Raw genomic sequence first — 24,491 nt, 5'->3', positions numbered from 1 at the left:
GCAGAGTGAAACTTAACTCTGATAATGGTGACTTTGAATGCTAACAGCAGATCTCTGGAACATCTCAAAGCATCTAAACAACTGAAGATTGACAAGCTGCTGTTGGCAAAGGAGCAAATGAGTAATCCTAACGAACATACCTAACACAGGTAGTCCTCGACTTACAATTGAGCCCCAAATTTCTGCTGCCAAGTGAGACAGCTGTTAAGTGAGCTTTGCCCCATTTTAACTGAATCATGGTGGAAGAAAGGAATGAAAAGGAGGTTTTGGCAGGAAACTGGAGGGGAGCAGAGGGTGGAGAGAGAGGGCGAGAGGGATAGGAGAATCTGGGGGCAGAGAAGGGAAGTGGGGCTTTCGGCTCACCTGGCCTCCACCCCACCAAGTGGGCAGGGGAAGTGACACATGAGGACGGGTTGAGGAAAGGGAGAGAAAGGAGTGGGGGGAAAGGTAGGGAAAAGTGTGAGGAAAGGTTGAGAGGAGAAAGAAAAAAAGATGGAGAGAAAGGGAGGCAGGCAGGGGAATCGATGGAGGAGGAGAGACAGTGGCAGGAGAGACGAGCAAGCTGGGGGCGGGGGGAGAGGAGAGAGAGGAAGAACTGGCTGAATAGCCCTTTGACCACCACCCACCCACGTGAGGGAGCTGAGTGGAGTGGCAGCCACAAGGAATGGATGGTTGGAAAAAAAGGCAAGGAGAATCTATCACATGACTCGGGGGACCCTGCAACCGTCATAAATATGAGCCAATAGCCAAGTGACTGAATTTTGATCAAGTAATCATGAGGATGCTGCAATGATCATAAGTGTGAAACACTGACATAAAGCACTTTTTAATGTTTATATACATTAAAAATGAGAAATGTTAAAACGCTTATTATTTGACTTCACATATGTCAAATTGAGAGCCGCTGATCTAGCCCAACAGGCTATCAAAAGGGATGGGGATTACGGCCAGGGTGTCCCAAGGCAGGTCAACAAAGTCAAGATAGCAGCCAGCTCCGCCTTTTTCCCCAAATGTAAATAAGGGGTGGGGCTTCCCTCCCTTAGGCCTTTGTTGACTCCCTCTAGGGTTGTTCCTGCTTTGCATCTCCCCACTTCTGGGGAATATTTAAAAGAGATTTAGATGTGAATGTTCTGTAAATTAGGTCCCAGCCCTAAACCTGCTTAGTAGTAGTACTGTAGTTGCAGTCATTTCCTTCCTTCCTTCCTTCCTTCCTTCCTTCCCTCCCTCCCTCCCTCCCTAACTTTCACCTGGTGCCAAAATGAGGCCACTGGGGGGCCAACTGAGGGTCTCTGGGGAGGACATTCCATAAATGAGGTTCCACCTCTGAAATGGCAAGATAAAGGAAGGGGCTTGGGAGTGTCCATGTCCCCTTGGGGAGCCCATTGTGACTAAGGAAGCCTCCCCCAAAAGCCCTTGAACTATTTTTTTTTATTGCTTTTTTCTAACAAACAAAAAAGAAAATACATAATTGCACCCTTGTGCTATACATAAAAAAGGAAGATTTGGGTCTTCGGATATATCCTCATGATTGCCAAAATCCACGTTCTCGAGGTACAGGTACAGAGGCGTCCAATTTTCCAAGCGTATAGTCCACGAATGGTTTCCAAGTCTTCCAGAAAATATCTTCTTTATACACACCACTTCTAATTTTAATATCACATGTCATTTTATCATTTAAGGCTAATTTCCACATTTCAGAATTCCACTCTTCTATTCTAAAAATCACATCTAATTTCCAATATCTAGCTATTATAATTCTACCTATTATAATCATAATTCTAATCAATTCTTTTTCATATTTTGTTAATTCTATTTCCTTAATTACCAACAATAATATAGTTTCCACTCTCAATATTATTACTTTCCCCATCATTTCAAATATCATTTTCTCCAATTGTTGCCAAAACTTTTTAACCTTATCACATTTATACCACATATGTTCATAAGTCCCCAATTCCATCTCACATCTCCAACATTTTTTACTAATTTTTTTATCCAATTGTGACAATCTTACTGGAGTCAAATACCATTTCCAAACAACTTTATAATTATGCTCTTTAATCCTTATAGATAAAGTTCTCATAATTCTACTATTCCAATTCACATTCCAATCTGACTCTGGTATTTCAATATTAAGATCTTTTTCCCAATTTGTCCTCATCACTCTTTGTAATTTTTCATCAGAGTTTGAAAAAATACAGATAGAAAAATGGACAAAAAAATTAAGGGAAAACTATTCAATAAATAGATGTGAAACTGAATTTGAATATTTAGTATCTCGGATTATGAAAGATGAAATTGGGCTAAAGGGACTCGTTAGTAGGGTTTATAAGATTAAAAGCCCTTGAACTATAAGATGTTCTCCCCCCACCAGATTCCCCCCCCCATGAGTCCCCCTGTCCTAGGTTGCCCTAAGACTCCTAATGGCTCTTTCAATCCATCTTTTAAGGGAGCTCATTGGTCAAACTTGAAGATTTCCATCCAGCAAATGATCCCATTCCAAATTCTATATATTGCATATTCCACAAGGTAGTTTTGCCCAATTTTAGAGCTTTTCCTGATCCATTTCCTGATTGGCTGGCTGGGAAAGGGAAAGTCCAGGCAGGTCTTCCTCTGCCACACATTCATATTAGAAGTTAGAGAAAGGATTATAATGTCTACATTCTCCTTTATCTGTTAGACTTTCTAGCAATTTGCAGCAGTGGCTTTAGGGTAGTATCAAGGGTTTCTCCCAGTTTTTTCCATGCCAACTTTACTCCATTCTGTCCTATAAATGTTATATTCTTCCCATTTTTTAAAAAGCATTTTCCCCTTTAACAAGTGCCTGGCTGAATAATAATTGATGGTGAATGAGTCCCATGGATGTTTCTTTCTCCCCAGGATTTTTCAATATCTTTTCCTTTAGCAGGATATTTGGATCAGTAATTGATTGGGGGTCCGTCCCAAGAATATTTGCTTCTCCCTAGATTTTAAAAACTCCCCCCCTTTTAACGAGCTGATTGGGCCAATAATAATTGATGGGGGGGGTGTCCATCCATCCCCTGAATGTTTGCTCTCTCCAATTTGTTTTTTTTCAAATTTTTCTTTAAAAAAAAAAAGCCAGCGAAGCTGATCGACCGCAAGAACAAAAACAATTTATTTCGGTTATCCACGTGGGCGGAGCCCAAAGGCAGCCACTTGTTTTGCAGGAGAAGATGCGAAATTAACTTCCGTTTTCTTTATCCCGGCGGAGGAGGCGACGATGGCGGCCGAAGCGCCCTTGCAGGGTTTCTTGGAAGAAGCCACCTGCTCCATTTGCCTGGACTTTTTCCAGGACCCCGTGCTCATCCCGGAGTGCGGCCACAACTTCTGCCGGGGCTGCCTGACCCGCAGTTGGGGGACTTCCGAATCGGAGGCTTCCTGCCCCCAATGCAGACAAACCTTCAGACTCTGCAACCTCCTCCCCAACAGGCAGCTGGCGCGGATGGTGGAAGTGGCCAGGCGATGCGGAGGTCCTTGGGGCGAGGAAGGAGGGAGCTTCTGCCCGAAGCACCGGGAGCCCCTGAAGCTCTTCTGTAGGGACCACGAGACCCTCATCTGCTTGGTCTGCGACCGATCCAAAGAGCACAGGGGCCACTCGGTGATCCCTGCGGAGGAGGCTTTCCTGGAGTACCAGGTAGGAGTCAACCAGGAGGAATCACTGCGGAGGGGCATCCAGATTCTTGGTCTTCCTGGCAATCCTTGGACCAGGGTGGATTCTAAATTTTTTTACTACCGTTTCGTGGATGTGGCTTATTTTGTGGATGTGGCTTGATGGTCATGTGACAGTGGGTATGGCTTGGTCATGTGACTGGGTAGGCATGGCTTGGTGGTCATGTGACTAGGTGGGTGTAGCTGGGTAATCATGTGACTGGGTGGGTGTGGCCAACTTGATGTCACTCATGTCAATTTCCCTGTCTATTTATTTACTACTACTGAACATCCAAAATATACTATTAAATCCTATGTATATATGCCATATGTGTACATACATATTCCATAGTATAGTGTGTATAGGCACACAAAAAGATACATTATCTACTATATATATACTGTAGGTACATATACACACACACACACACACACCTCTTCTAAAACTATACACATTCAACCTCACTACATTTGGAAAAACACACCTAGAGTCCATTTTCTGCCACACATTTAACTATAACTTTAACTATAACTTCTGTACATTTAGAACATTACGCACACTTCAGATGTTCTTCCCTAACTTGCACATGACTGTTAGAGCCAGGAAAGATCATGGATTGAGTAAAATGTGGTGAAGCTCACTTAACAACTCTCTTGCTTGCTTAGCAACCAAAATTTTGGGATCAATCCTGGTCATAAGACAAGGGCTATCTCTGCCTTCCTCTGCATGGCAGCCTTGACCTAGTAAACTCCTTCTCCTTTCTGGCAACTATCCTCTCCGTTAGAGGCGCCAAAATAATCCAGAGATGTAAGGTTTCCTGCTGGAGGAGGGGGTTGAATTAGATGGCCTCTAAGGTCCCTTCCAGCCCTAGATTGCTGTCCTGTTTCAAAGCATCCAGAAGATGCCTCTAATGCCAGGGTTTGTGTTCCTTCCTTCCTCTTCTTTCTCTCTCTCTCTCCCTTCATTTCTCTTTCTTCTTTCTTTATCTCTTTCTTGTCTCTCCCTTTCTTTCTCTTTTACTTTCTTTCTCTCTTTCTTTCTTCTCTCCCTTTCTTTCTCTTTCTCTTTTTCTTTTATTCTTTCTTTTCTCTCTCTCTCCCTCTTTCCTTCTTTCTTTCTCTCTGTCTTTCTCTCTTTCTCTCCCATACTTTCTCTTTTTCTTTCTCTTTTGCATTATTTTGTGCCATCAATCAACCATCCATGAATTAATCTTTCTTTCTTTCTTTCTTTCTTTCTTTCTTTCTTTCTTTCTTTCTTTCTTTCTTTCTTTCTTTCTTTCTTTCTTTCTTTCTCTCCCTTTATTTCTCTTTTTCTCTCTTTCCTTCTCTCTCTCTCTCTCTCCTTCAAAGTCTAGGACAGGGGTCGCCAACCTTGGTCCCTTTAAGACTTGTGGATTTCAACTCCCAGAGTTGGCTGAGGAACTCTGGGAGTTGATTGATTCACAAGTCTTAAAGGAGCCAAGTTTGAAGATGCCTGGCCTAGGAGAGTGAGACCAGGAGGCCCGAGAGAAAGTACTAAGCACCCAGAACAGGAGCTTCAGGTGGCAGCGGCAGTGACAGCGGCAGCAGCAGCCGAAATGAGAACTTCAGGCTGTGTGGCTTTTGCTGCGGCAAGCCACGGCGGCAGCAGCAGGGCATCCTGGCTCCCGGGGACTTTGCTGTGGCGGCGGCGGCAGTGGTAGCGGCAGCGGCGGCAGTGGTAAGGGCAGGGCATCCTGGCTCCCGGGGACTTGGTGGCGGCGGCGGTAGTGGCGGCAGTAGTGGTGGTAGCGGCATGGGGGAGTCCCGGGAACTTTTCCTGCGTGGCTTTTTCCCACAGCAGGTAGCAGCAGCTGCGGTGGGCCATCCCAAAACTCCCAGGGAGTTTTCCTGGACGGCTTTTGCCGCGGCAGGCATCGGCGGCAGGCAAGCATGGCAGGGCTGCAGGGAAGGGAATAGGCTGCTAGCTGCCTTTCCGATGGCCGGAGAGCCCGACATGCTTGCCTGTCTTCCATGCGCCCTTCCCGGCGGTCCCGTGGCAAGCCTGTTTTCCTGCCTTCTTCCCCCACCACTGCCTCTTTGTTCGGCTGCTTACCTTCCTCGGCGGCTGTCGGGAAGGGAAGCTGACTGGGAAGGCAATTTGACTGGAGTTTTCTGCCACTGCTGGAAAGCCGCTTTCTCCGCCATGTTCCTTGCGCATGTGCATCCCATTAGACTTGCAAGGCAATGGGATGCACATGTGTGAAGAATCTGGCGGCAACAAACATGGCGGCCGGGGCAAGTGACTGGCGACCGGTTCGGGGGCGTGGCCAGCCATCTATTGCTACCGGTTCTGCAAACTATTAAATTTTTTTTATTACCGGTTCTCCCGAACCAGTGCGAACCGGTAGCAACCCACCACTGCCTTGGACCAATTGACTTGCTTCCTCTGTTGTTGGCAAACTGGCGTAGCCTGGTGCAAATGCCAGTCAGAACCAGGCATGAGAAGTGATTCAAGGAACTTTTATAGAAGTATTTCAAAAGGGTCTCAGCAGGAGCCGAGACCCCTGAACCATAGAAAAATATAAATTTTATGTACTTATGATTAAGGAAGTTAACACCCTAAAAATAATTCATCTTTCCTTCTCACGTGTTACTTTTTATTGGATTCTTGTACTTTACCCTCATTCCTCATACGTTGCATATTTACAGTATGCCAATTAGCTTTCTTATCAAATGGGGGTGTGTTTTATAATAAGCTAGAAGTTACCAAAGTTCATGTCTACGTGCCTTAGCTAGCACCCTTCTAACCGGAGTCCTTCTAACTTTCTTGTAATTTTCTTCTTGCTAGGTAGCAGTGTCCCCCCCATTGGTTACTGGTCTTATTATACTTATTTGCAACTTTCTGCCTTTGCAATTTCTTTAACAAATTTCCTAATTCCAACCTGAAACCTTCACCTCCTACTTTATCCTCTGAGCCTGCAATTTTTTGAAGACTGATTTACCATAGTCCTCGACTTACAACCATTTGTTTAGTGACTGTTCAAAGAATAGAATAGAATAGAATAGAATAGAATAGAATAGAATAGAATAGAATAGAATAGAATAGAATTTTACTGGCCAAGTGTGATTGGACACACAAGGAATTTGTCTTGGTGCATATGCTCTCAGTGTACATAAAAGAAAAGATACGTTCATCAAGGTACAACATTTACAATGCAAATGATGGTCAATATATCAATATAAATCATAAGGATTGCCAGCAACAAAGTTACAGTCATACAGTTATAAGTGGAAAGAGATTGGTGATGGGAACGATGAGAAGATTAATAGTAGTGCAGATTTAATAAATAGTTTGACAGTGTTGAGGGAATTAATTGTTTAGCAGAGTGATGGCCTTCGGGAAAAAACTGTTCTTGTGTCTAGTTGTTCTGTTGTGCAGTGCTCTATAGCGTCGTTTTGAAGGTGGGAGTTGAAACAGTTTATGTCCAGGATGTGAGGGATCTGTAAATATTTTCACGGCCCTCTTCTTGATTCGTGCAGTATACAGGTCCTCAATGGAAGGCAGGTTGGTAGCAATTATTTTTTCTGCAGTTCTAATTATCCTCTGAAGTCTGTGTCTGTCTTGTTGGGTTGCAGAACCGAACCAGACAGTTATAGAGGTGCAAATGACAGACTCAATAATTCCTCTGTGGAACTGAATCAGCAGCTCCTTGTGCAGTTTGAGCTTACTGAGTTGGCGCAGAAAGAACATTCTTTGTTGTCCTTTTTTGATGATGTTTTTGATGTTAGCTGTCCATTTTAGATCTTGCGATATGATAGAAACTAGAAATTTAAAGGTTTCTACTGTTGATACTGTGTTGTGTAGTATTGTGCTAGTAAAGTTGCACCACCATTGAAAAAAAGTGACTTCTGATAATTTTCACACCTATGACCATTGCACCATCCCTGTGGTCACTGATCAAAATTGGGAGGCTTGACAATTGGCATGTATTTATGATGGTTAAAGTGTCCCTGTCTTGCTTAGCAACGGAAATTGCCCTGTAGGGAGAAATAGGCTCCCTTTGCCAGCTCCCTTTCCACATTTGCTCTAGAGCAAAATTGTCATGGAGTCCTTCAAGATCTTGAGTGCAGACCCAGAAAAACAGTCCTGTTGGATGAGGCCAAACTTTCATTTCACAGTGATGCTTCTGGGATGACAGCAACCAGGAGACTCAGGCAGCTCACTTTAATGCCCATGCAGGTAGTCCTCGACTTAGAATCATTTGTTTAGTGACTGTTCAAAGTTACAATGACAATGGAAAAAGTAACATAAGGGTTTTCACCCTTATGATCATTGCAGGCATTCCATGGTCACATGATCAAAATTTGGATGGTTGCCAACTGCCATGTATTTATGACGATATCTTCTAACTGGGTCTTCCCTCCAATGTAATCCTTTATAAAAAGAAACTCAAAACTTGCATTTTCTCTTCAGATCAAGGTTGAGAATTGCCTGAAGGCTCAGAAGGAGCAGAAAGAAAAAATAGCTACATACAAAACAGACACAGAGCAAACAGTGCAGGAGAGGCTTGTAAGTATTGACCCAATGGGGAGGAGATTCTGGGCTAATAGGAAGGAGAACCCCATCCGCCATCTTTAATAATAGGCCGCCTGTTTGTAAATATAAGTTTTGACTTAAAGGAAAATCAAAGTTAAAGTCTGTGTTAGTGCACAGAATTTGTTCTTAACCTGGGGACTGAGATGTCACTATTGGCTGAATGAGTCACAGTTGGGTTAAGTTCACCTATCCCATGAGCCGTGTTTTATACAATGGATTTGGTCTGCTTAATAAATTAATGCAAACCATATTTCATCTTATTGAAGAAATTGCAAAATCAAACATTTTTCTGTCTCTTTTTTTGGAATCCCTGATTGCCAAGAAAATTTTAATGAAAGATCATTTAAACTGGAGCCTTTTCTTTCTTTTTATAAACCTTTCTCTCTTGCTGTTTTTTTTAATATCAAAAGGGTTTTTTTTTCTCCTCAGGAAATTCTCCCACCTCATTTTTGGATTCTTCAAGGAATATGTTTAATTATTATAACAATTAAAATTGAAATAATGAAGTAAAATAATTAAAATAAAAATATGCCTTTTGCTTTTTCTCTTTCTTCTTCTAGGACCTGATCAAAAAAGTGAAAATAAATGTAGTGGCTGAATTCAGAGAGCTACAACTCTGGTTAGAAGCACAGGAGAAGCTTCTGTTGACTAGAATGGAAGAAACGGAGAAGGACATTATGGCAAGAAAGGAGAAGGGTTTGGCCAAGCACATGGAGGAACTGGGCTCTCTTGACCATCTCATCCAGGAGATAGAAGAGAAGCTTCAGCAGCCAGCCAGCCAACTCTTACAGGTGAGGCAGGAAGTTGAGATCATAGAATCCTAGGGCTGGAAGGGACCTTGGAGGTCTTCTGGTCCAATCCTCTAGGTTTCAGCATTAAAAGGAAGCAGAAGATATAACAGCTGATTGTCAACTGATGAAAAGGTCCAAATAGTCAGACAATATTATCAGCAAATTAAAATCATTTTCCACAGTACTGTGAATTCCAGTCCGGTCTTTCTATATTTTAAAACTTCATAGTCTTCCATTAAAATTTCATTTCTCTCCATGTGTTAATTTGCTGCTTTCTCAGTGCCTTGGAGAGATATATCTTTCCATGTCTGCATGTAAGATTCTGGCTGCACTCGACCAAGTTCAAAATCTTTTTTTCAACTCCTTATTTAGTCATCTTTTTTTACTCTTTCTATGGAAAGAAAACTGGAAGGTATGAAGGCTACTGGTAGTCCTCAACTTGGGTCCGAATTTTCTGTTGCTAAGTGAAACAGTTGTTAAGTGAATTTTGCCCATTTTACAACTTTTCTTGCCACTTGTTAAGTGAATCACTGCAGTGATTAAGTTAGTAACACGGTTGTTAAATGAATCCAGCTTCCCCATTGACTTTGTTTGTCAGAAAGTCACAAATAGTGATCACATGACCCCCGGGACACTGCAACCGTCATAAATATGAACCAGTTGCCAAAGCAGTTGAATTTTGATCATGTGACCACGGGAAGGCTGCAATTTTCTTAAGTGTGAAAAATGGTCATAAGTCACTTTTTTCAGTGCAGGGGTAACTTCAAAAAGTCACTAACTGAACTATTTAGTCGAGGACTACCTATAATGGCCAATATTAGGGATACATAATGTAATTCAGGAAAAGCAGGCCATGCAAAAAGCAAGAATTCAAAGTACTGGTCACAGTTTCTAATTTCTTCACAATTTGAGGTTCCTATCCCCTATTAGGGGATGTGGTGGTGGGTATTTTTTGTAGGGTCTCCCCCTCTCCTTAATCTCCAGGGCAAGGAGAAACCTCACACTGATCACCTTCTCCAAAGTATTATAACCACCTGGAGTGTGTGTGTGTGTGTGTGTGTGTGTGTATGTGTATATATATATATGTTTTCTGAGGTTTTCGCGGGTGTTTGTATGTAGGCCTTTGGTTATTCGGGTTTTCTCCCGCGTAAAATTGGAAGTGTCTTGGCGACGTTTCGACAAAGTCTCATTCGTCATCTTCAGGCTTCAGCTTCGTGTTTCTGGGAGCAGTGTGTGATCGCAGCTGTTTCTTCCTTTTTAAGTTAAAAAGGAGTTAAAAAGGAAGAAACAGCTGCGATCACACACTGCTCCCAGAAGCATGAAGCTGAAGCCTGAAGATGACGAATGAGACTTCGTCGAAACGTCGCCAAGACACTTCCAATTTTACGCGGGAGAAAACCCGAATAACCAAAGACCTATATACAAACACCCGCAAAAACTTCAGAATATATATATATATATATATATATATATATATATATATATGACAAGAATGTAAACACAATACATCCCTAAAAGAGGTGAACAGCTGGGGAAAAAAGAGCAATGGGGTTTTTTAAAAAAAATAATGGAAGTACTTTATATGTCTGTTCATGTCTGGTTGTCCAGATGTTTCACTCATGTATTTTGTGACTGTAAGAATTTAATTTTCTGCATAGGAAATGGCTCCTTTCAGTGCTCCATCTCTTTATTTTTTAGGACATTGGAAGCATCTTGAAGAAGTACCAGTAAGTAAATCCACCCTTTTTTTTACAGTCTCAGAGATCAGCAGCTCCTCCAGCGGTTTTCCTATTTTGGAAAGTTCTGTTTGTATTTAACAGTATTCTAATGTAAAGACAACATACTGTATTTTAGGGCTTTTTAGATGTTTCCTCAGATAACTTCAATACAATATAATTAGCAATATTTGATATGATCAATTATTATAGTTGGTTGCACACTCAGCCAGATGTTTAGATTGAATTTCCCTTTTTGATACTAGAAGTCTTGTTAAAAATTGGTATTCTCTCCTTATATCTCTAACTCTTTTGGGTATTTGCCTCAATACCACAATTTCTTTATCTTTGTGTTTTAGTGCTGTATTTCTTGCTATTTGCAATATCTCCATTTTCAATGCTTTCTTTGTGAATCTTACATGTACTTCTCCTGGTAGTTTATTTCTCATTGCATACCTTTAACGTACTCTAAAAGCTTTATCAATTTCATTTAAAATCTTCTCTTTGGGTTGATCCAGAGCTTCTGTCAAGATCTCAGCTGTCACCTCAGGCAGATTTTCTCCTTTCTCCCCCTCAATATTTTGAAATCTTAAGTAAAAGTCAGCCTTGTCCATTTCGAGAGAGACTATTGTTTTTTCTTGTGAATTTTGAATTTTATCAGTTAGCACAAATTTTCCTCCCAGTTCCTCAACCTTTTCCCTGTCTCTTCTGTCTTTTCTTCTACTTTTTGAATCTTGCCTTCATGTTTCTCCATCATGTCTTTCATTTCTTTTATATCTTGTTTCAAATAATAATAATAATAATAACAACAACAACAACAATAACAACAACAACAACAATAATATCAGAGTTGGATGGGACCTTGGAGGCCTTCTAGTCCAACCCCCTGCCCAGGCAGGAAACTCTACACCATTTCAGACAAATGGTTATCCAACATTTTCTTAAAAATTTCCAGTATTGGAGCCTTCACAACTTCTGCAGGCAAGTTGTTCCACTGATTAATTGTTCTAACTGTCAGGAAATTTCTCCTTAGTTCTAAGTTGCTTCTCTCCTTGATTAGTTTCCTCCCATTTCTTCTTGTTCTACCCTCAGGTGCTTTGGAGAATAGCTTGACTCCCTCTTCTTTGTGGCAACCCCTGAGATATTGGAACACTGCTATCATGTCTCCCCCTAGTCCTTCTTTTCATTAAACTAGATATACCCAGTTCCTGCAACTGTTCTTCATATGTTTTAGCCTCCAGTCCCCTAATCATCTTTGTTGCTCTTCTCTGCACTCTTTCTAGAGTCTCAGCATCTTTTTTACATTGTGGCGACCAAAACTGAATGTAGTATTCCACGTGTGGCCTTACCAAGGCATTATAATCATCATGAAGTGTTTGCATAATTTTTTTAGCTCCAACTCCAAGGTCTTTTCTGTAAAACCAGGACTGCCTGTTGGATGCAGCAATGTTGTAAGCTTTTTTTTTGTACTCATTCTTGTAAATTTATATTCCAAATATAATAAATGTAATCCAAGTATCTAATCCTCCCTGATGGTTGAATTAGTTAAAAGGCAAAAATGCAGAAAAACCAAATCAACTGCCACCCTCGCAAATCAAAAATAATCCAGATTAAAAATATAGTGTTGAAAAGAAAATCCAAAAAAGAAAAAAAAGTCAAAAAGAGAGATATACAAAACAAAAACCAGACATTACGTTGTCCCAGTAAATCTTCAGACTCTTCTGGTCTTAATCCACTGTCTTTTTTAGTTTAATTCTAGCATTAAATTATAATTAAAAAAAAGAAATAAAAAAGGCAAAAAGAAATCTTCCAGAATAGCAAAAAAAGGGAATAAACAACTCTTTAAGAATAAGAAGAGTGTAGGAATACCAAATGTGAGCTCAATTATTTTGCTTCCATTTATCTTCTAACAAAAAGAAATCAAAGCCAGATTCTTCAAAGTACTCACGAATGGGTAAATAAAAAGACCAGTTTCAAAAAACAAAACCATAGAAAATTATAAACCAAAAACAAAACTCAGCTTCCAGTCTTCTCTTTGAGGAATACTTCAGCTTCAGTCACAACAATACAAGAGCAAACAATAGATTTAAACTTAATGTTAACCGCTTCAATCTTGATTGCAGAAAATATGACTTCAGTAACAGAGTTATTAATGCTTGGAACACACTACCAGACTCTGGTTTCTACTCAAAATCCCCAAAACTTTAACCAAAAACTCTCTACTGTTGACCTCACCCCTTCCTAAGAGGTCTGTAAGGGGCATGCATAAGAGCACAAGCGTGCCTACCGTTCCTGTCCTACTGTTTCCTTTCATTATATCCAATTTATATAGTAATTACATACTTATACTCATATATATGCTTGTATATTATATAGTTACTTCATGCTTATGCTTATATATACTGTTGTGAGAAAATAAATAAATAAATAAATCTGTTATAAATGTCAAGGTCTCATAGCTAAGGATTTTTCTAGTCTTAAAAGTACTTTTTCCTTCACCACTAGATGGCACTGTTGACTCACTTTTCAGCAGTAGACCATACAAAAAGAAATCTGCAGATATTCTTAATTTTTTAACTTCCAGTTACAAAATACCCTGTATCAATTACCACTATTCCCATCTAGAATAGGGCTCAACTTCTTCAGTTACTATCAATAAGACCAAATTACTTTTATTTTATGAGGGATCTTCCAGCTTTTTCTCTGGTTTTCGAATAAGATTAACTCTTCCCCCCCCCTCCCGGCTTTCTTCCCAGCTAAATTCCCAGCAAATACACACCCACTCTCACCTCTTCCTTTTAACCTTCTTTTCTACCCTCTTTAATTTACAGGTGGGCTTGTAGCGGAAAATCTCTTCTTTTCTTTCCCAGAATATCAAAGTCTTTCGCCTCGATGTCACATGCTGTCTTTCTTCCTCCTCCTTCCTTTACAGCTGCCCCAACCTTTTAGCAACTTCTATGGTTGCTTTCTTCGATGCCCAGTTTGAGGGGCTTCTCCTGTTCTGACTTTTTTTTTTTAATTTGAATTTATATCCCGCCCTTCTCCGAAGACTCAGGGCGGCTTACATTGTGTTAAGCAATAGTCTTCATCCATTTGTATATTATATACAAAGTCAACTTTTATTGCCCCCAACAATCTGGGTCCTCATTTTACCTACCTTATAAAGGATGGAAGGCTGAGTCAACCTTGGGCCTGACGGGACTTGAACTTGCAGTAATTGCAAGCAGCTGTGTTAATAACAGACAGACTTAGTCTGCTGAGCCACCAGAGGCCCATAAACTTGGGGTTTGTGCTTCCCCTATGCCAGCCAGTTTGTGCCCCTCTTGTTTGTCGTTCCTTCAGAGTGACTTTGATCACTTCAGACCCCCGGGCAACGGAGATATGGAGTCTTTGGGAGTTCCCAAATAGGTCTTGTCCCTGCGACTCTGGCCAAGCCCCTCCTAAATTTCCCTTTTTATCCTCCCTTCCCAAGAGGAGTGTTGTGTATGCTCCCATTGGAGGGGAATTTCAGCGGGAAAACATTTGAATACTATTGGTTGTCAACTGATCCAAGTGTGTATAGAAGGAGAGCATCCTGCCTGTGTCTTTGCTGACGTCTCACACTAAATAAAAGAGCTGTTGTCACTGGTCTGGTCTCGAGTCTCCTTCCATTTACCCATTCTAACATTGGCGACGAAGGTGAACCATTGACCAGATCTCCCGGGCCGACTGTACGGACCTGAGACAAAGATAACCAGCCCTCCTGAATAGCTGCCGAGATGCCTAAATCTGCCAACCATTTGAGACCTTTCGATCCGTCAGAAGAATCCTGGGACATGTTCATGTCCAGATTCGATTGTTTCCTCTAGGCAAACGACAATCATCTACTGCCAGACAATCGGAAAAGGGCGCTTTCTCTTCACAATTGCGATCCGAGGGTCTTCAGAATGGCGACTGCTCTAACGTCTCCCAGACCGCTCCAGCAAGTCGATTGGAACGTCCTGAAGGACACACTTCGTGCCCACTACATGCCAGCCCCATCAAAATACACCAAGCGCTACGAATTCCGCCAGCGGTTCCAGCTAGAGGGAGAATCAATCACTGACTTCATCGCCGCGCTCCGCCACGCAGCCACCATGGCTGACTGCAGGGACTCCCTAGAAGAAGCCCTACTAGAGCAGTTGTCTCTATTAAAATTCATTGCATTAGTTTAATCCATCAAGATCAGTTTGAATAACCAACAATAGAAGAATGGATATTGAAAGTTGCCAATTTGGCTGAGATGGCGAAGATATCAGCCTTTTTGAAAGACAATACGCAAGAAAGATACTTAAAGGAATGGAAAAAATGGATTGACTATATTCAACGTAGATATCAGACTAAGAGTTATCAGACTGTTTTTGAATGATTATGATGTATTATTTTTGATTGCTTTTGGGGGAAGTTAGGAATTGATGATTGTAGGGGTACAATTAAGTTGGGATGAAATTTTTTTAGCATATGTTTGTTTTATTTTTAACTATACCTTGTGCTCGTTCCGGGAAGTCGGGGGGGGGAGGGGGGTTGCGAAGGGAGGGGGGAGGAGGGGGGGAAAGGGGGGGGAAAAATTTTGTAAAACTTTTTGAATTAAAAAAAAAAAAAGATCAGTTTGAATGTTATATCCGTCTTCTAATTGATTACCTACCTCACCCATATTAGTCATCAGTCATTTGGTAAAATACAATCCTGTCAGTATACAAGAAATTATGAGCTGGGATAGCCATAACAAGAAGTCAGCCAATGAGAACTGTTTGGTGACTAACAAACAGGATCTATTGTGAGCCATGGGAGATGGCTACAAACCTGGGGGGCGCTTAGCTTGACTGATCTGTATATAAATATAAGAGTTGCTTTATCCTTGCAATACAGCTTCTGTGTTTCTGAATTCTGGTTATTCTGGTTCTGGCTTCTACTGCATGGGTATTGTATACATGCATCATGCTTTATATTATTGTATATAAAGAAGTTTCTTCTATAAATGAATCCTGCTGAATTATTTACTTGTGTGCTGGTTGGATTGCTGCAAACTTAGTGGCCTCTACTAGATCTTTTGTTTAACTTGATGAAGGTGGATGAGTGCAGTTCTGGGTCAGGATCCACTGAGTCGCCATGGTGCCCATATTTGAATAGCTAGCCAGAGAATTGACTGAAGCCTGGGAAACAGGGGCCCTTGTCAGTCAACAGGAGTGCTGATTTGCCACCAGTTTACCAAGTACTTAGGATCCAAGGAAGGATAATCAATGGCTTAATAGATGGCCATCAACACCCCTCTTAACAACTAAAAGCCACACACAACCAATCACTACATAAATACAATGCGTAGAAGAGCCCAGTGCACACATTCTGGAGAGAGAGGGAGGAGTTCCCTGAGGATGGATCCCAGCACGAGTCCGAAAGCTCAGAAGACAAAACCTCTGGTGACCAACCCAGATTGGATCCTGTCGCTAGCCAATCCTTAAGGACCATCTGATGGTTTAGAAAGGTTCTTCTATTGGCAGGTTGATAACAGTGACAGGAACTGGGCATGGCTAGTCTAGTGAAGAGAAGGACCAGGGGAGACATGATAGCAACAGTGTTCCAATATTTGAGGGGTTGCCACAGAGAGGAGGAGGTCAAGTTATTTTCCAAAGCACCTGAAAGCCAGACAAGGAATAATGGATGGAAACTGATCAAGGAGGGATTCAACTTAGAAATAAGGAGAAATTTTCTGACAGCTGGAGCAATCAACCAGTGGAACAGTTTGGCCTTCAGATGTTGTGGGAGCTTCATCACTAGAAGTTTTGAAGAACAGGCCGGACTGCCAATCTGTCAGAAACTATGTAGGGTCTCCTGCTTGGGTGGTTGGTGTGTGTGTGTGCTGGATTAGATGACCTACAAGGTCCTTTCCAACTCTGTTATTCTATTATTTTGTCTTGCCAGGTACCAGGCAAAAGAAACATATGAAAATCCAGTGGATTTACTTCTAGAGGCAAAATGGACAATCTGGGATTACAATGATATCCCTGCGCTTCTGAAAAGGGCCAAGAAAAAATTGGAAGGTAAAAAAACAGCTGCTGGAGTTTTATCCTGGCTGACATTTTGAGCATCCGAGAGAGATTCTGGGTCGGTGTCACATGGATCAAACAGGGATCAATTTCAGGATCAGTGTCTCGGTTATGATTGTAAAACGAGACTACCTGTATTCTTTGTATCCCAAATCTATATTACTGATCACCGGGGAAGCAGAATAAGCTTTCACTAGGTATAATGGAATATATGCAGGTAGTTCTTGATTTATGATCTCAGTTGAGCTGAAAATTTCTGTTGCTAAGCAAGGCAGTTATTAAGTGAGCTGTGCCCCATTTTACCAACTTTTTTGCCAGAGTTTTTCAGAAAATCATGGCAGTTAAGTGAATCGTGGTTGATAAATGAATCTGGCTTCCCCCATTGACTTTGCTTGTCAGAAGCTCCCCAGGAAGGTTGAAGATGACAATCCCAGAACCAGGGGATGCTGCAACCATCGTAAATACAAGCTGGTTCCCAGAGGCCCAAATTTTGATCATGTGACTGGGGAGGCTGCAACAGTCTTAAGTGTGAGAACTGGTCATAAATCATTTTTGTCAGTGCCACTGTAACTTCACTACACAAATATTTGTAAGTCGAGAACTACCTGTATATGGAATTTATAGTAGAATATATTTATACCTGATGGAATATATATAGCTGCCAATGACATTCTGGCTTGTAGCTTTCCATATTCCTTATTTCCTGATTTGAGGCCAGAAAAGCAAACCAGGGTATCTGAGGGAGGCCCTTCTGTTGCTCCAATTCCAGTGATGAGATGCTGAATCCCTCCCTTTTCTTCCCCAGATACGCTAGAAACTGGACTTCAACTACAGGAAGGTAAATATGAGTTGTAAGAATTGCAATTGCTTGCCTGTTTTGAACTCTGATGCCAGTAACTTTAAGAGAAACATGGGCTCCAGTGACGTCACCCTCCTGCTGGGTGCTCTAACAGAGCACTCCGTGTTAGAAGATTGTAAAAGTCAGTGAAACAGAAAAAAAAATCACTGTTCACTGAGCTTAGCATACCCTCTGGGTGAAAGAGGTTATCAGAGTTGTGGAAGAGTGGCAGGTCTGACGGGGTTTGCTCTCAAGAGCGAATTTTCCTGGATTTATGACCCCACCACTCCCTCCAACTTCAACACGCTCCTGTTTTTATCAGGAAAAAGGAGTGGGAATGTCGCTTCTGCTCAAAAGGACTTATTAAATTGATTGATTTTCTAAGCAGACGGGAATTTCACAAGCGTTCGATCTTTGATGTAGAATCAGCACGGCAACTACCGACTCCCTTTTTGAAACTTGAAACCTTTCTTTGTCTTTGATTAATTGACTTTTAAAATGGCGTCTGAAAGTGAAAGTTAAATTTTTTTAGTACGATGAAGTAGCGTTATTTGTGGATTGTTACAAACGGAGTTTTTTTATACTGAAAGGAGGGAAGGAAAGTTATTAAGTTTGAATTCCTGATTCTTTTGAAGACAGAATGGCAGCTAAACCTTTAAAGCCTTCTGGAAGAAGGGGATCTGAACCAAGTCTTGAGGAAATATTGAAAGAACAATTAAAACTTTCTGAAGATAGGCAAAAAGAGATGATGGAGAATTTTAATGCAAAAATAAGAGAAGATATTCTCATGGCAGTTCAAGGACTGAGTAAAAAAATTGAGGGATTGGAAGTGGAAATGCAACAGATCTCTCAGTCAAATAAGCATTTAGAAGACAAAATGAAAGGTGTAAAAAGTGGATCAAAATGAAGATCAGGTTGTGATATTACAATATAAACTTATGGAAGGAGCCCTTAGAATTTTGGGTATGCAAGAAGAGCGAGGAGAAGACTTAAGAAAAATTATATCAGAAGCATTGGCTGAATTTATTGAAGTGGAACCCCAAGAGGTAGCTTACCAAATTGATAAAATATATAGAGTTAATTCCTGGATTGCAAGACAGAGAAAGCTTCCTCGGGACATTGTGGTTTATTTTGTGAAAAGGACTATGAGAAATCAGATTCTGCAAGTTTCATATCAGACAACTTTAAAAATTGGAGAACAGGAGCTGAAGGTGTTGAAGAGGATTGCTTCAAAGATGTTAAGAGATAGGAAGGAATTTGCTTTTTTTACACAAGAACTTAAAAAACATCAGATTCAATTCAGATGGGAGGTGCCAGTTGGACTGACAGTATTCTATCAAGGAAGGAGATATAGAATTGACACTGTTTTAAAGGCAAAGGATTTTCTTTCTACAGTTTTGAAAGTCGAAATAGAAGTGATAGAAAAGCTTCAAGAGATTCAAGAAGGCGTGGTGATCCAAGAGCCTTCATTGCTGCCAGTATTAGAGGAACCACAAGAGCAAAGGGTGACAAGAGGAGCCCTTAAGCGTAAAGAAGAGCAACAGTCTCAAAGTAAAAGCCAGGATCCCAGTATGGAAGCTGTGGGAGGAGCTAGACGGAAGATACCGGAGGAGGAGCTTCCGTTGTTTGCTTCAAAGCTTCAGGAGGCCAGTAATGGCAAATAGAATTTTGTCATGGAATAAATAAATCAGAATAAAACAAAAGTGATAATTAAAAATATGTCTATACAACAGAAACAAAAACTAGAGGAAATGACAGGATTTGAGGTAGTAAAAATGGTTAAATACTTAGGGGTTTATATTAGCTCATCGAACAAGAAACTTTATAAGAATAATTATGACTTGCTATGGCAAAAAGTTCAGAATGATATGAGTGTCTGGAAGAAATTGCAGTTATCCCTATTGGGAAGGATTGCGGCTATTAAAATGAATGTGTTACCTAGATTTTTGTTTCTGTTCCAGATGATACCAATAATTAAAAAGGATAAAAATTTGGAAGATTGGCAGATTGGGATTAACAAATTTATATGGCAGGGTAAAAAGGCGAGGGTTAAAATGAAAATAATACAGGACTCACAGGAAAGAGGTGGTTTAAGAATGCCTAACTTTAAACTATATTATGAAGCAGTAGCCCTTTCAGTAATAAGTGACTGGTTTAACTTAACAGAGGAAAGAATTTTGAATATAGAAGGTTATGACTTGTTATATGGATGGCATGCGATTTATTTTATGAAAAAAGTGGATAGGGCTTTTAAGAATCATGTGTTGAGAAGTGCTCTTTATGGTCTGGAAAAATATTCCTATAAATTAGAATACAAGATTCCTATATGGGCGAGCCCTAGACATGCAATAGAGAATATAAATATAGAACAGAAACAGGAAATGATTACTTATAAAGAACTTTTGTATGTTGAAGGAGGTAGATTGCAATTAAAATCATTACAGGTATTAAATGAAGAAGGGAGGAATTATACTTGGTTTCAATATGGGCAAATAAGTGCTAGATGGAAAGAAGATCAAAAATTGGTATAATGCAAAGGAGGAAAATTTAATAAAGCAAATTAGAAATCAGACCCAGGAGCATATAAAGAGATTGTATAATGTGTTGCTTGAAATAGATTCGAAAAGGATTTGGTAAAGGATTGTATGATAAAATGGGCACAGAATATTCAGGAACCAATAATGTTGGAAACATGGGAGAAAATTTGGGTTAGAAATGTTAAGTTTACACAAGCACAGAATTTAACGGAAAATTTTTATAAGATGTTTTATAGATGGCACTTAGATCCCAAAAATTATCATGTATGTATCCTAATATCCAAGCGAAATGTTGGAGGTGTGATTGTGATGATGCTACATATTTTCATATTTGGTGGACTTGCAAGAAAATTAAGGTCTTTTGGATAAGAATTTGGTGGATTATTCAAAATGTACTGAAGAAGAAGATAAAGTTCCTGCCACAATTTTTCCTTTTGGGAATTATAATGGATTGTACAGGGATTGAGACTAAATTGATTCTGAATTTAATAACAGCAGCAAGACTGTTGATTGGACAATACTGGAAGAAAGAAGAGATACCTACAATAGAAGAATGGATACTGAAAGTTATTAATTTGGCTGAGATGGCTAAAATCTCAGCGTTTTAAAAGACAATACGCAGGAAAGATATTTAATTGAATGGAAAAATGGATTGATTATCTACAAAACAGATATCAGATTAAGAAATATCAGATTGCCTTTGAATAATTAGAAAGTTATTTTATGTAATGGGGAGGGGGTTGGAAGATGAAAAGCTTTGGATGTGGTTATTTGGATTGGAAGGGAAAATTTTATTCTATGTTTGGTTTATGTATAACAATACCTTGTGATTGACCCGGGAAGCCGGGGGGGGGGAGGGGTTTTTTTGGGGGAGGGAGGGGGGAAAAAGGGGGAAAATGTTTTTGTTTTTTAAAACTCTTTCAATAAAAAAAAAAAAGAGAAACATAATAGAGGTAACAAAAAAGAAAAATATAGGATTAGATACTATATAAGATTATGATGATCCAGTAAATGTTAATGATTTTATGATTGATGAAGTATTACTTGCCTTTATGTGTATAATATGATCTTATGCAGTGGAGACAACTTCCTTGTGTGTCTGATCACACTTGGCCAAATAAAGCTGTTGTTCTGTTCTGTTCTGTTCTGTTCTGTTCTACTCCTATTCCTACTCCACTCTGCTTCGTTCCGTTCTGTACATAATCTAGAAAACTGACGTCAGTCTTGGTGTAGAATGAAATATCTGGACAAATGGAAAAATATGGCCTGGGACTGAAAGGAATATTGAATTCCTATCAAGCTAATAACATCCTATTGATTTTACTGCCTGACTATAAGTTGGTGAGCGACCAGGTCTTTGGGATGAGAGAAATTGGGTCCTTTGGGTCAAAGCACATAGCAACGTTGGAGCATCAGGGTTGCCTCCACCATGTGGGCCATCAGACTGATGAAAGCAGAGGTTTCCTGTGCAAGATCCTCCCCTTTTATACATGCCTGTGATACCTTGATGCTCACAGAGAAAAGGGCGGAGCTTCCTCACATCCCATCGTGTGTCCCAAGTTACCTCTGGGGGATCCTTCTGACTCTGCCAGTTCAGAATTGAAACATGGCAGCCTCTTTCTCTGCCTGATCCTCTGGATTAATGCTCCAGGTAGAGTCCCTGTTCAACCTTGGCCCTCCCAGCAACTCACTGAAGGCAAAGCCAATCACTCTTCACTCCCAGCCCCATTAATCTCACCTGCAAGGTGGAAGCTAAAGAGAATTGTGCAAGGAGGCTAGAAGAGGTGGAGCACTATGAAGGGTTTGAAGGACTTGGCCAGAGGTCTTCAACCTAGGCCACTGTAAGGCTTGTGGACTTCAGTTCCCAGATTTCCCAGGTCAGCACGGTGGAGCTGGAGGGCAATCAGCTGAGTGGGAGACTAGAGATTAGGGGAATTGACCAGTGGGGCCAAGAGACGAAGAGCTGAGTGGAGGAGCCAAGAGCTGTACAGGTAATCAATGGATCCTGAAGGTGTGCAGCTTAGTGGCAGCTGAAGGGGAGGCAGATGGACTGGAAGATGGTGAAGGCAACCTAAGTGAATGGAACGAGAAGGCCAGAGGCCAGAGGGGTGCCAAATAGGCTGGCAGTGAACAGAGGATGGGACTCAGACAATGGGGGAGCCCGAGTGCTTGGAGAAAAGGGAGCATAGAGGACCTGGACACTAGCAGCCGCGTCAGGGGAATTCTGGAAATTGAGGTCCACAAGTCCTACAGTTGTCAAGTTGGAGGAGTCTTGACCAGGCAATGCTTAGGTCAGTGATGGCTAACCTTTTTGATATCGCATGCCATAAGTGGGGGGAGCAAGGGGGGGTGTCACACGCGTGCATGCTCACATCCATAATTCAATGCGCCTCCCCCCACATGTATGCGTGATCCCCCCGCACTCCCCCCGCGCTTTTGGCACTCAATGGCCTGGTGGGCCCGGTAGAGCTGTTTTTTGCCCTCCCCAGGCTCGAGGCTTTTTTGGAGCCTGGGGAGGGTGAAAATGACCTTTCCCACCCCCCGAAGCCCTCTGGAGGCTGGAAATGGCCCATTTGCCAACTTCTAGTGGGCCTGGAAGGCCTGAAAATCAGCTGGCCGACGCGTGCATGCACAATGAAGCTGAGCTAGGGCAATGCTCGTGTGCCCACACATATGACTCCGTGTGCCACCTGTGGCACGCGTGCCATAGGTTTGCCATCATGGGCTTAGGTGTTGTTTAAAAATACAATGAGATTTCCAGTCCTGGAAAGGGGTGTTTGGAAGCTGAATTCCATTCACACAAGAGGGTTAAACCCTTGGGGGTGAAGACACAAACTAGGCCTGCAGCTGAAACTCTTGTTCTTCTCCTTCCTCCTTCCCTTCCCCCTTACAGAGAATGTAACTCTGGATCCAGAAACAGCCGATCCTGACCGCCTTGATGTCTCCAAAGATCGCAAAAGTGTCAAAAGAGTTAAAGGAAAATTTCTTGTTCCAGACCCTATGGGATCTGAATATCATCCTTGTGTCCTTGGCTGTCAGAAGTTTTCAACAGGGAGACATTTCTGGGAAGTTATTGTAGGAGGTACAGGAGGATGGGGTGTAGGGGTTGACAGCAAGTCAATGAACGGAGCAAATGCTAATAAGCACACCAGGACCTGGGAGTTTGCGGAATATGGAGGGGAATACACAGCCACCTCTCTGTCAGAATGCTTTGTCCTGGTCCTGACTGAGAGGCCCAAGAGGATCCGCATCTCCCTCAACTGCGAAGGGGGACAACTGGCCTTTTTTGATGCCAGCACAGCAACTCTGCTCCATTCATTCTCTGATGCTTCCTTGGTTGGAGAGACCCTTCAGCCCTGTTTCTATTTGGGGGAGGACACCTGCATGACACTCCCCTCAAAGAGGGGACATCCATAGACAAAACTTTGGACAAATCCCTACTTGCCAAGCGATGATCTCTGAAAGCCTTTAAAGCAGAGATTCCTTAGCTTTTTGCTACTTCAGCTTCCCTTAATGTTCTATGCCACGCTAATCAATCAATCAGTCTATAAAGGAAGAACCTGATCATCATTTCTATTTGTCTGGATTTTTTTAAAAAATGAGGTTTCCTAGGACCTTTATCGGCTTTAGCATCATGTGTTCAGGTGTATCAGTATTAAAGATACTTTAGAGATAAACCTGTCAATCATGATTTTATATGTCTGCCACAGCTCTCCATCCCATTTATGGATCATGCTTGTTGATTTCATGTTAGTTGGTGGCTCAGCAGACTAAGTCTGTCTGTTATCAACACAGCTGTTTGCAATTACTGCAAGTTCAAGTCCCACCAGGCCCAAGGTTGACTCAGCCTTCCATCCTTTATAAGGTAGGTAAAATGAGGATCCAGATTGTTGGGGGTAATAAAAGTTGACTTTGTATATAATATACAAATGGATGAAGATTATTGCTTAACACAATGTAAGCCGCCCTGAGTCTTCGGAGAAGGGCGGGATATAAATGCAAATTAAAAAATTAAAAAAATTTAAAAAATGATTGTGTAGGTGTCCATAACTCAGTATATTCTGTAATCTTTAACTTCTTTTTTTCTTTACTTCCTCCTTTTTTCTTCCTATTTTCTTTTAACATATGATTGTCATAATCCAATAAATCCTAGCAGAGCTTCAGCAAGTATTACACTCAGTATAAGCTTTGTAGCCTCACAGGTATAGGAGGAGGAAGATGTTTTGGATGTTTGCCACCTTGAGTTATTTGTAAAAATAATAAAGGCGAGATACAAATAAATAAGGGGAGTGAAACTTAACTCTGATAATGGTGACTTTGA

General features: G+C 41.2%; 1 protein-coding gene across 2 annotated transcripts; it reads left to right on the top strand.

The window, feature by feature from the left end:
- The first annotated feature begins 2,443 nt into the window (after nt 1–2,443).
- On the top strand, nt 2,444–24,319 carry LOC131192489 (E3 ubiquitin-protein ligase TRIM11-like). Of its 2 annotated transcripts, none has more exons than XM_058171673.1 (7): nt 2,444–3,655; nt 8,105–8,200; nt 8,788–9,018; nt 10,717–10,745; nt 16,671–16,789; nt 17,601–17,633; nt 23,064–24,319. In XM_058171673.1, exons 1-7 carry the CDS (start codon nt 3,242–3,244, stop codon nt 23,585–23,587), a joined length of 1,446 nt encoding a protein of 481 aa, XP_058027656.1. In that variant the 5' UTR covers nt 2,444–3,241; the 3' UTR covers nt 23,588–24,319. The 2 variants fall into 2 exon arrangements, with proteins under 2 accessions (XP_058027656.1, XP_058027657.1); XM_058171674.1 differs by lacking the exon at nt 23,064–24,319 and adding an exon at nt 19,029–19,800.
- The last annotated feature ends 172 nt before the right edge of the window (nt 24,320–24,491 follow it).

This window comes from Ahaetulla prasina, chromosome 2, assembly GCF_028640845.1.
Source record: "Ahaetulla prasina isolate Xishuangbanna chromosome 2, ASM2864084v1, whole genome shotgun sequence".
Classification (NCBI taxonomy): Eukaryota; Metazoa; Chordata; class Lepidosauria; order Squamata; family Colubridae; genus Ahaetulla; species Ahaetulla prasina.
Note: the sequence above shows the minus strand (reverse complement) of the source record. Positions and strands in the feature narration are given on the sequence as shown.

Excerpts from the sequence above, each read along its gene's own strand:
- LOC131192489 (XM_058171673.1), top strand. The coding sequence starts at position 3,242 with ATGGCGGCCGAAGCGCCCTTGCAGGGTTTCTTGGAAGAAGCCACCTGC. Across the intron at positions 3,656-8,104 it reads AGGCTTTCCTGGAGTACCAG|ATCAAGGTTGAGAATTGCCT; the intron begins GTAGGAGTCAAC and ends TTTTCTCTTCAG. Across the intron at positions 17,634-23,063 it reads TGGACTTCAACTACAGGAAG|AGAATGTAACTCTGGATCCA; the intron begins GTAAATATGAGT and ends TCCCCCTTACAG.